The 12877-nt window shown below is 40.3% G+C and overlaps 1 protein-coding gene across 5 annotated transcripts in view; it reads right to left on the bottom strand.

Annotated features, from left to right (window-relative positions):
- Positions 1–5504: 5504 nt before the first annotated feature.
- The window catches only part of plch1 (phospholipase C, eta 1), a 79861-nt gene continuing 72488 nt past the window's right edge, over positions 5505–12877 (bottom strand). For 2 of the 5 annotated variants that reach the window (XM_082181333.1, XM_082181334.1), the window contains 4 exons: positions 12549–12628; positions 12103–12162; positions 10600–10957; positions 5505–8532 (listed from right to left, as the gene is read on the bottom strand). In XM_082181333.1, coding sequence (XP_082037459.1) covers positions 6302–8532; positions 10600–10957; positions 12103–12162; positions 12549–12628 — 2729 coding nt within the window. In that variant the 3' untranslated portion in view covers positions 5505–6301. Of the gene's footprint in view, positions 8533–8869; positions 8899–10599; positions 10958–12102; positions 12163–12548; positions 12629–12877 lie in introns of all 5 variants that reach the window. The other 3 variants (XM_082181336.1, XM_082181337.1, XM_082181335.1) reach the window with 3 other exon arrangements.

Below are 12877 nucleotides of genomic sequence, written 5' to 3'. Positions count from 1 at the left end.
TGAATACAAATGTTTTCTTTTGTATTAGTGTATGATAATTTGCGCATGCAACAAAGAAGATGTGTGTTTGTGGATCAGGTGACACGCGTGCATTCAATCTCAGTTGATTCATTTGGATTTTGAGACTTTCTTTTGCGGTTTTTAAGCATTTCACAACCCACACAAACAAGTACAAATGAATAGGCCTGGTAATTATTAATGTGTGCACAACTACCCATTTATTTGACAAATTCACAAATGTGCGTCACTACATTTAAACTAATACAATACAGTGTGTAAACTGCAACAGTGTGTTAAAAAACAACAACAACAAGAGAAATAAGAAAAACATGATATGAACTTGAAACGATGATGGTGAATTAATTGTGACAGAATTGTCGTTTATTGGTGAACTGTTCCTTTAATAACTCGTGCTGGTTGTCCTCCTCTAGTGGACGGATGATGAATCGCACGTCCTTCAAATTTGTAGAACACTTTTAAATGTGTTACTGTGTTATCTCGAGTCTTGTAGATGTGTCAGACAAACAGAGTAAGTATTTAGATGTTATCGTATTTATATTTAGATTAGTGGTTGATTTATGTTGTATATTTGTTTAGACATTCACCAGCTGTTGGTTGTTTTATTATTATTATTATTATTTCTGGGCTGGTTCGTGTAGCTTTACTGCCACTTACTTTAATCATGGGATTTGATTTGGAATGTTGTTTAGATCAAATATCCACATCTATACTGTAAATTATGGTTAAAGTTCATACTTTATTTCTCAAAAAGGGGTTGTAAAGTGCTAGTAGATCCTGCTAATCTCATCTCTTCAGTCCCTCAGTTTCACACAAGTAAAACAAAAGAATTTTAAGTGAATTTGTTTTAAATCTTCTGTGAACATTTTGGTTTAGTTTACAGAATCATTTCCAAAGTGCTTTATTTTACAGTAGTGCCTGTAACACTGTCTCATTGCCAAACACTGTCTTTTGTGCCAAATACTGAAACTCTATTTGAGAAAATAAATATATTTTATTTATTATTATGATATTGTCATATGCACCCTTTTGAAACGCATTACTTGTGAGCTGACTCATGTTGAAATAGCGATGATCTACAGACTTGACTGGTGAAATCTTAAATAATAATAATAATGATGATGTTTATAGCACCTTCTGAACTGATACGTGTAAATAAAGAATATTAATCTCGTTACTGATGATGGTAATGATGAACCAATAACAGCCACAGAATGTGATGGATAAGGCACATTTAAACTATTTTACAGATTCTTTGGTTCGATTTCCATCCTTTGCAATCGATATTTAAACGATTATAAACTGTAGAGTATAAAAATATCCTGAGAATAGAATTAGGTTCACGGCACCAGAGAGTAATCTCGACGGCACTCGCAGGAACATGGATAAGTCGTTACATAATCAAATTCACAAATATTACACCATTTAAACATTATTAAAAATACATAGGCTACTGAGTTACTAAAACAATCTTTGTCAAAGATGTTATGAACCCCTGTTTTTAAAATGCTTGTTGGAAAAGAGGTAAGCAACATAAAAGGACACATGAGGCAAAGTGCAGTTCAAACATTTATTATAAGGCTAATGAAGCCGGGATTCACCGCTGTGTGCCTCAGTCTGTATCACTCTTCCTCTATACTCAACAGGAGCCATTACAGCAACACTCTTCCTCTATACTCAACAGGAGCCATTAGAGCATCACTCTTCCTCTATACTCAACAGGAGCCATTAGAGCATCACTCTTCCTCTATACTCAACAGGAGCCATTAGAGCAACACTCTTCTTCTATACTCAACAGGAGCCATTAGAGCATCACTCTTCCTCTATACTCAACAGGAGCCATTAGAGCAACACTCTTCCTCTATACTCAACAGGAGCCATTAGAGCATCACTCTTCCTCTATACTCAACAGGAGCCATTAGAGCAACACTCTTCCTCTATACTCAACAGGAGCCATTAGAGCATCACTCTTCCTCTATACTCAACAGGAGCCATTAGAGCATCACTCTTCCTCTATACTCAACAGGAGCCATTAGAGCAACACTCTTCCTCTATACTCAACAGGAGCCATTAGAGCAACACTCTTCTTCTATACTCAACAGGAGCCATTAGAGCAACACTCTTCCTCTATACTCAACAGGAGCCATTAGAGCATCACTCTTCCTCTATACTCAACAGGAGCCATTAGAGCATCACTCTTCCTCTATACTCAACAGGAGCCATTAGAGCATCACTCTTCTTCTATACTCAACAGGAGCCATTAGAGCAACACTCTTCCTCTATACTCAACAGGAGCCATTAGAGCATCACTCTTCTTCTATACTCAACAGGAGCCATAAGAGCAACACTCCTCCTCTATACTCAACAGGAGCCATTAGAGCAACACTCTTCCTCTATACTCAACAGGAGCCATTAGAGCATCACTCTTCCTCTATACTCAACAGGAGCCATTAGAGCATCACTCTTCCTCTATACTCAACAGGAGCCATTACAGCAAAACTCTTCCTCTATACTCAACAGGAGCCATTAGAGCAACACTCTTCCTCTATACTCAATAGGAGCCATTAGAGCATCACTCTTCCTCTATACTCAACAGGAGCCATTACAGCAAAACTCTTCCTCTATACTCAACAGGAGCCATTAGAGCAACACTCTTCCTCTATACTCAATAGGAGCCATTAGAGCATCACTCTTCCTCTATACTCAACAGGAGCCATTAGAGCATCACTCTTCCTCTATACTCAACAGGAGCCATTAGAGCAACACTCTTCCTCTATACTCAACAGGAGCCATTAGAGCATCACTCTTCCTCTATACTCAACAGGAGCCATTAGAGCATCACTCTTCCTCTATACTCAACAGGAGCCATTAGAGCATCACTCTTCCTCTATACTCAACAGGAGCCATTAGAGCAACACTCTTCCTCTATACTCAACAGGAGCCATTAGAGCATCACTCTTCCTCTATACTCAACAGGAGCCATCAGAGCAACACTCTTCCTCTATACTCAACAGGAGCCATTAGAGCATCACTCTTCCTCTATACTCAACAGGAGCCATTACAGCAACACTCTTCCTCTATACTCAACAGGAGCCATTACAGCATCACTCTTCCTCTATACTCAACAGGAGCCATTAGAGCATCACTCTTCCTCTATACTCAACAGGAGCCATTAGAGCATCACTCTTCCTCTATACTCAACAGGAGCCATTAGAGCAACACTCTTCCTCTATACTCAACAGGAGCCATTAGAGCAACACTCTTCCTCTATACTCTACAGGAGCCATTAGAGCAACACTCTTCCTCTATACTCAACAGGAGCCATTAGAGCATCACTCTTCCTCTATACTCAACAGGAGCCATCAGAGCATCACTCTTCCTCTATACTCAACAGGAGCCATTACAGCAACACTCTTCCTCTATACTCAACAGGAGCCATTACAGCAACACTCTTCCTCTATACTCAACAGGAGCCATTACAGCAACACTCTTCCTCTATACTCAACAGGAGCCATTACAGCATCACTCTTCCTCTATACTCAACAGGAGCCATTAGAGCATCACTCTTCCTCTATACTCAACAGGAGCCATTAGAGCAACACTCTTCCTCTATACTCAACAGGAGCCATTAGAGCATCACTCTTCCTCTATACTCAACAGGAGCCATTAGAGCATCACTCTTCCTCTATACTCAACAGGAGCCATTAGAGCAACACTCTTCCTCTATACTCAACAGGAGCCATTAGAGCATCACTCTTCCTCTATACTCAACAGGAGCCATTAGAGCATCACTCTTCCTCTATACTCAACAGGAGCCATTAGAGCAACACTCTTCCTCTATACTCAACAGGAGCCATTAGAGCAACACTCTTCCTCTATACTCAACAGGAGCCATAAGAGCATCACTCTTCCTCTATACTCAACAGGAGCCATTAGAGCAACACTCTTCCTCTATACTCAACAGGAGCCATTAGAGCATCACTCTTCCTCTATACTCAACAGGAGCCATTAGAGCATCACTCTTCCTCTATACTCAACAGGAGCCATTAGAGCATCACTCTTCCTCTATACTCAACAGGAGCCATTAGAGCATCACTCTTCCTCTATACTCAACAGGAGCCATTAGAGCATCACTCTTCCTCTATACTCAACAGGAGCCATTAGAGCATCACTCTTCCTCTATACTCAACAGGAGCCATTAGAGCATCACTCTTCCTCTATACTCAACAGGAGCCATTAGAGCATCACTCTTCCTCTATACTCAACAGGAGCCATTAGAGCAACACTCTTCCTCTATACTCAACAGGAGCCATTACAGCAACACTCTTCCTCTATACTCAACAGGAGCCATTAGAGCATCACTCTTCCTCTATACTCAACAGGAGCCATTAGAGCATCACTCTTCCTCTGTACTCAACAGGAGACATTAGAGCATCACTCTTCCTCTATACTCAACAGGAGCCATTAGAGCAACACTCTTCCTCTATACTCAACAGGAGCCATTAGAGCATCACTCTTCCTCTATACTCAACAGGAGCCATTAGAGCAACACTCTTCCTCTATACTCAACAGGAGCCATTAGAGCATCACTCTTCCTCTATACTCAACAGGAGCCATTAGAGCAACACTCTTCCTCTATACTCAACAGGAGCCATTAGAGCATCACTCTTCCTCTATACTCAACAGGAGCCATTAGAGCAACACTCTTCCTCTATACTCAACAGGAGCCATTAGAGCAACACTCTTCCTCTATACTCAACAGGAGCCATTAGAGCAACACTCTTCCTCTATACTCATGCATTTCTGGATTTTGCACACACAAGTTGTATTGTATTAGTTTAAATGTAGAGACACACATTTGTGAATTTGTTAAATAAATGGGTAGTTGTGCACACATTAATAATTATCACCAGGCCTATTCATTTGTACTTGTTTGTGTGGGTTGTGAAATGCTTAAAAACCGCGAAAAGAAAGTCTCAAAATCCAAATGAATCAAATGAGATTGACTCAGAAAAGACGTCAGTGAATGCACGCGTGTCACCTGATCCACAAACACACATCTTCTATGTTGCATGCGCAAATTATGATGCACTAATACAAAAGAAAACATTTCTATTCACAAAAATGTCTCTATTTGTACAAATTGCTACACATTCATTCAATTTAGAATTTTGCACAGGCAAGTTGAAAGGCATTTGGTTGTAGATAGTTAAACATATCTGCAATATTGATCAAGTTCATGGATTATAGTGCTTGCACGTGTTAATCATTTTGATACTATATTCATCCCATAATGGCCAGTTAAACTCACTTTTTTGTGAGTGTGATAATGCCAAAACATGTAGCAACCAAAGTGATGAGGAGAGATAAAAAAAAGAAAAAAATACAGATATTAGAGGGGCAGATAAGAGAGACCACACACACACACACACACACACACACACACACACACACACACACACACACAAAAAATTGACCTCATAGCAAACATTTCATAATTTTATTGCATTGGTAGGAAAATGCTTACACTCATCTCGGATGAGCAACAATAAAAAGAACAACAGACTAGAGGCATTTAAGCACAGATTAATTGAAAAAAAGAGAAAAGTTTTGTCTCTTTAAAAAGAAAACTAAATATTAAGTCTAACAAATTGTTTTTTTGCTCTGTATCAAATCAATTATAAAAATAAAACTTTAACCATAGAATATGAAGAAGAGTTTCAAACTTCTTTAAATTCATGACTAATAGTAAGCAAGCAAGTCAGAGCAAGCAGGTAAATGTGCTGTATTGCATTCAATACAACAGAATCATTCTGTGCAAAATCAGAGCACAGCATCTACAGGTCTGTGCATAGTCATGCTGAAAATGTTCACGCTTCACATGCAAAAGAAAAACATCACAATAATTAAAATTTAAGTAGTGCTTTGACTGAGGATTTACCAACATAGTATGTACAGACTACACAGACATACAAATAACATAATATGCAGGAAGACTGAATAAAAAGAGAAGCCCCTTCATGACTTTGTCGTACTACGTAGTTTAAAAAAGCAGACAACAACAAAAATGTCTCCAAGAAATTTCCATTACAGTTATTTTTTTCACCTTGAGACAACACACATTTTGAACAACATATTTTTTCAAGCATCACATGTATATAAAATAATCAGTTTGATACAGCACATGTAGGAGACAGTGTTATATGGTATATGTACACAGTTCTGGAAGTGTCCTGCTACATGAAATACATGCACAGTCAAAAACAGTAGGTGAGATGCAAGGTCAAAGCCTAAGCAGGAAGAAAACCTCAGGTTCTGAAGGGTTGGAGAAGTCAGGAGGGAGTACAGAATCGTCGTTATAGTAGCGATCTCCGTATCCGTATCCGTAGCGTAGCGAGGTGCAGGATCCTTCAGGCAAGCCTCGGGTCTCAGGACCCAGTTGATCCAGGTAACCAGCGATATAAGAGCCTGTAGAGTGCCTATTTGGAGGAGGATTTTGGGAGGAGACTGGCTTATTGCGGAGTACTACTTCCATGGCACTCTGGTGTTTGGAGGCCTCCTGCTGTCTCTCACGTGCACGACTGGCTATATGACGTACACGACTTTGACTGCGGGATGACAGTCGCCTTGACAGAAATGGAGGAGGGTCTTCATGATCATCGACAGAGCTCTGAGGACCCAGAGGGAGCACTGAAAGAGGTTTCGGGGCGGGTTGAGAACAAGAAGGGAGGGGACGCGTATAATCTTCATGTTCTAACGTCACAAGCTTGCGAAGCTGCTCAGTTAAGGGATCAGTGGACTTAGGACGACCGGACATCCCACACATCCGTCTTTGGTCTCGCATTGCAGGAGTGACGAAACTTCGGCTGATTGACTTGTACTTGCTCTGAAAGTTGCATGAAATGTCCTCGGAGGTCAGGTCTCCCAGGCTCTTGGACTTGGAAGAAGCAACTGGGGAGAGTCCGTTGTGGATCTGAGGAGGTACGGGAAAGGCTTGGCTGTGTGGAGTTGGCTCTTGCAGTTCAACTGAAATCATGTCGTAGTCTGAAACGGGTGTGTATAAGTCCCTCTCTCGGCAGCCTTGAATCTTCGCAAGACATTCTGAGGACGAAGAGCTTGTGTGTAAATCCTCTGCCCTGCTGACCAAGCTGTTTAGGTCTCTCGTCTCCTGAGTCCTCGCCTGATCTGTTCTGTGACTTTCAAGTGGAAATCTCCCGGTGTCATTATAACAGGTAAACTTCCTTGGCAGGGATTTGCCAGTAAGGTAGGTGCTAGAGAACAGATTTTGGTGTGGAGATTGGTGTCTTTGAAAGGGTGATGTGTTTGTGGAGTATGAGTGAACAGGAGAGGGAAGGTATGAGGGTTTGTATAGATGTGTTGGTTCGTGATATGGGGAGGTCTGGTTTAAGCCTTGAACACTAGTGAAATCTCGATTCGAAGGGGTCAGTGTGTTGTCTAAGGGATCCTCGTCCACATTGATCTCCACCTCCATCAGACTGCTGCTTACTGAGTCCTGGCACAGCAAGAAACGGTCTGAAGCTGTGCTGTTAAATGAGGTTTCTCTGTAACCTTCGAAGTTCCTGAAGGAACCAGTGGACTGGCTATAGCTTTGCTTTAGATTTCCACGTGCGGACCATTCTAGAGGCATCCTGATGGGCGAGGATCCCTTGCTGACCGCAGGAGAGTCAAATAAGATGTTTTTAGATACAGGAGAAAGCACCTCCTCATCCAAGATGGTAAAGACTTCAGGTTCGGTTGTTTCAGGACTGGAAGGTCTCACGGTTAGCTCTGAGGTTGTCCACGCAGATTTCTGAATGACTTCTTTTAGGGGAGTGCTGGAAAGCTTGTTGTTGAGATGAAGGAGGTCAGACGGGGGAAGAGAATATTTCAGAGGTTGTGAGTTGGATTGAAGTAGTGTGCTCTGCTCAGAAGTGAGCTCAAATTGGCCAATCAGAGCAGAGATTGAGCCACAGGTGTCATACTCGTTATCTAGCGAGACAGCGTCAATAAGGCGAGAGAGAGCGCTGTCCTGAAGGGACACTTGACTCTTCAAGTCTTGCAGATCCAGTCTAGGAGGGTGCGATTTGGTGACGGTACCTGAAGAAGAGGAAGAAGAGGAGGTTGTGGAATACGTGGCTGCTTTCGGTGTTAAAATGTTCTTTTTAGGAGCTTCCAACTTGCTAAATTCTCTTTGACTTCCTTCACTCTGTAAGCCACCATTATAACGTCGATCTGAGGGACCTGACCAGTGGTCTGTTGGCCCTTTGGAAGAACATAATTTATCTGCTTCAGTCTGGTTGAGACCACTTCTTGAATGTTCTTGGTGAGAATCACTCAGACTTTCCCTACTGCCCACAATGACCAGGTAAGGAGTTTCGTTTGTATCTTTGGGCTCAGTGTTACAGTCTGGAATGGGGTCAGCAGAAAACGAATGTTCATCGGGCTCTTTGAAGGCAGACGTTTCAAAGAGAAGATCCACTGAGATGGATCTGGGTTTCTCATGGAGGAAGGAATCTGTGGAAGACATTTTTTTACAGGAGATGATTGTCAGTAACTTCAATAAACACAAATAAAAAAACATCCTCACAGACCAAATTCCAACACGAAACTTTGTACACCAGACAAATGAAATGTACCACCAAGTACGACGGTGAGAAGGAAGTTTGATAATGGCACTGTGTATGTGCATGGGGAACATTGAATTTTTTTCAAAAGCTTTATTTTTTCCAAAAAGCTTTGATGGATTACTTTTCGTATGAAACAAAACAAAAGTTGTTCAAAAACACTGGTGCAATGGCTTAACACTGAAATGTTTTTGGGTGAGTCGACCTGAGTATGGCTTGTGGTTTACCTGCAGGGGTTTTCCTAGTCAGTTTTCTACTATAGAGAAGCACAACAGTAAAGACAGAACAAGACAAAGGCAAGTTAAGGTATTCAAGAAAGAAATGCCTGCAAGTCTGAATCCGTAAAAGGGACCAGCAGAACTAAATGCAATACTTAAGGTCCTTGCACACTGAGTCCGAAATTTTCGCATGCGTTTTTTCGTATTCGTGATTCGATGGCTCTGAAATGTCAAAACTTGCTACTGATGCGAAAAACGCAGAAAATCGAAGCTGATCCAAATTTTTTTATGACGGATGAAAGTTTCGGAGGCAGTGTGCAAGTTTCACTGACATAACGTGAGGTCGTATTTATTTTTTAACGTGCGAAAATTTCGGATGCGAATTTCGGACTCAGCGTGCAAGGGCCTTTAAAGGGATAGTTCACCCAAAAATTGTTCACCCAAACCCCAAGACTTTCGTTCATCTTCAGAACACAAATGAAGATCTTTTTGATTAAATCTGAGAGCTTTCTGTCCTTTCATTGACAGCTACGCAACTACCACTTTGATGCTTCAAAAAGATCATAGAGAGATTGTAAAACCAATCCATATGAATTGAGTGGTTTAGTCAAAATTTGCTGAAGAGACACAATGATTAACAGATTGAATTTAGGCTTTTATTCACATTTAAACATTGATCAGTGAACATAAACGCAAGCTCAACTGAACCAACTTGATGTGCGAGAACAAACTGGTCATTGGTTCTTGCTGAAGCTCAAACGTGATGTGTAACACGAGAATGAACCTCATTGGTTCTTGAGAAGCTCAAACGTGATGCGTAACACGAGAATGAACCTCATTTGTTTCTTGAGAAGCTCAAACGTGATGCGTAACACGAGAATGAACCTCATTGGTTCTCGCACTTCAAGCAAAAATGCTTGAGCTTCATTTACCACAACTGATGTGTGAGTTGATGAATGTTTATATGTGAATAAAAGCCTAAATTCAATCTGGTCTAGTTTGGTCTAAACCGCTTAACTCATATGGATTAGTTTTACGATCTCTATGAACTGTTTGAAGTGTCTAAGTTTCAGTTGCGTAGCTGTCAATGGAGGGACAGAAAGCTCTAAAATTTCATCCAAAACATCTTCATTTGTGTTCTGAAGATGAACGAAACTCTCACGGGTGAATAATTAATAACAGAATTGTCATTTTTGGGTGAACTATCCCTTTAAAAGGACTGTGAAACAATAGAGCATGTTAAAAGGTTACATAAATAGTGAAATTATTAATAGAAGTTAAATAATAGACACTGAAAATGTGCAGTTTTCTTTTCTGAAAGGATTGCGAAAGCTTTCTTATCACAAAGGTGCTGTAGTGTTAATGATTAGAAGAACAGGCAACTGTCAACATCCACTCTAATTATGCCTTATAGCTATAATGATAGGGATAACAATATAAATGTATGCATTGTGTAAAAGCTTTCATTCTGATTCATTAGGACACAGGGTTACACTTTATTTTAAGGTGTCATTGTTACAGTGTAATTATATATTTAAGTACAGTGTAATATTAAGTAACTACATGTACTTACTATAGGGATAGGGTAGGATTAGGATTTGGTTGAGGGCTATTTGCATGTAATTATGCATAATTTACTGTTATTACTATGGTAAGTACATGTAACATATGTAACAAAGACACTGTAAAATAAAGTGTTACCGGACACAGTCCCTAAGGGAATTATATAAGCAACTGACCAATGATTGTGTCAGATCCAGGATCAGACCCTTTCCTGTCTGGAGCGGACAGGCTGAGGTGAGTGTTTAGGAGCTTGTCCAGTGGCATTGATGCTGGGCGGTGTTGGAGAGCTCTTCTGTTCCCCGCTCTCCTCTCGACATGAGTGGACTGAGAGTCCCCAGTGCTGTGCTTTCTGTCATATGTAGCTTCAGCCAATGGCATCTTGGTCTTTTTGCGGCCCTTGGCAGGAGCGCTGGCAGTCCTCCGGAGGAGATGGTCGGTTATGGATCGTTTACGAGGTGGAACGCCGATATTTGTGTCCACTGAGGACTTGGAGCTTCTATTGAATAAGCCTCTGAAACCCCGCAGCTGACGACCCTGAGAAACCGACAGGGATAAAGAGAGAATTCAGAATAATTTTTTTTATGTATATACATTCTAAAAATGCTGGGTTGTTTCAACTCATGTTTGGGTCAAATATGGACAAACCCTACCATTGGGTTAAATTTTTAATAATTTTTTAAAACCTAACAGTTGGGTTTGTCCATATTTGATCCAAACATAGGTTGAAACAACCCAGAATTTTTTGGAGTGAGAGAATGATTATTGCAGTATCATTTTTAATTCCTAATATGATGCATTATTTGTGCAAAAGGGCAAAATGTGTGATCCCAACCTACATGAATTAATTTCTTTTTTAAATTAACATGATTTTATGGTGATTTATTGGTACTGGTGGTAACATATGATTCATAAAGTCCCTTGTAGTAAAATATAGTAATTACAAATAATATTTTTGCATTTCCTCTTTCTGCAAAAATAAGGAGAGGAAGTTGTTGCTGCAAAACCTACAAATATTTGATATTTCTGAAAATCCCAGGATGTCTTTATGATAAACCAGATTAAGATGTACAGTCTTAGAGAAAAGTCTCACACACACACACACACACACACACACACACACACACACACACACACACACACACACACACACACACACACACACACACACACACACACACACACACACACACACACACACACACACTGTTGCTGGGTCCCAGGTTAAATCAAACCATAATCAGAGACAATAACAATACATACATGCAATGTCACATTCATTTCAAACAGTCAACTTCAATATAATCACACAATGACAATCTTTGACAGATTACAGTGATAAGACAGACACAGCACTTCTGCTCCTGTGCGAACTACTGCATTACTGACTACATCCAACAGATGGAAGCATATTCTTCTGAATCATTCAACCATCTCTCATTTCAAGCCTTCAAAATATAACTATTTCACTGGAAGCAACAAAACCAGCTTTACAACCAAGGACAAAACTGACCAAAACAGAATTACTTGCAAAACAAAAACGGGGACAAAAGTAAAAGACGTATCCATACAACTGCACGTTTACAACAGCTTAGTGTTTACTAGCCAAGAACACGATGTGACATGGACACATTAGTAGACGCTCATGCAGTATCATGCAGTGCACTACATATCCAGGGTACCTTATTAGCTCCTAGCAAGTGCATTATGGTATAGCTTGGGTTGAGGACTAAAGGACTCCACTGGAAAGTAAAAAGGTTGGAGGAACTTCAATAAAATGTCAACGGGGGGGAAATATCAATAAAGATATTTTACTATTTCAGATCCCTTTTTTAGATGGAAATGAGAACCAAATGTCACGTTTGTTTACACGGCAGAAGAAATGGACAGAAACAACAGCTTGTATAACAGATTGTAATGATAACCAGCTGAGCTTTTTTACACCTTTTTAATTTAACCAAAGCAGTTCCACAGTTCCTGGTGCCTTAGTTATCAATAGGAACAAATCGAATTATTAAATCTATGAAGAAATAGCGTTGAATTTAAATTGGTAACATGCCCAGTGGAAATATCTGTGGATCTTTATCAAACTGATGAGGTTCAGCTGTGTGTGTAGTCATGAGCTCACCTTCCCATAGATGTCATGCACTGTGATATGGACAAAAATGGATGCCTCTGTCATTCCCTCCAAATAAACGTGTCTGTATCCTGTGGGAATGGGAAAGAGGAGCAATGATTGAAAATGGGATGGAACAAAGGCATTCTACTTACTAATGATCCTTCATCATCATGGTCTTTTTAGTCTTTTTAATCTGCTTATATTAGTTATTTAATAAGCTGATTATGTGACTACTGTTCACACACACTGAATGTGCAGTGCATTGTTGTTTATTAAACGACAATCACTTTTATGTCCCAGAGGTGAGCTTATTGCAACAGTTCCCACAAAAATGCTGA

The sequence above is a fragment of the Leuciscus leuciscus genome (assembly GCF_965113295.1).
Source record: "Leuciscus leuciscus genome assembly, chromosome: 10".
Classification (NCBI taxonomy): Eukaryota; Metazoa; Chordata; class Actinopteri; order Cypriniformes; family Leuciscidae; genus Leuciscus; species Leuciscus leuciscus.
Note: the sequence above shows the minus strand (reverse complement) of the source record. Positions and strands in the feature narration are given on the sequence as shown.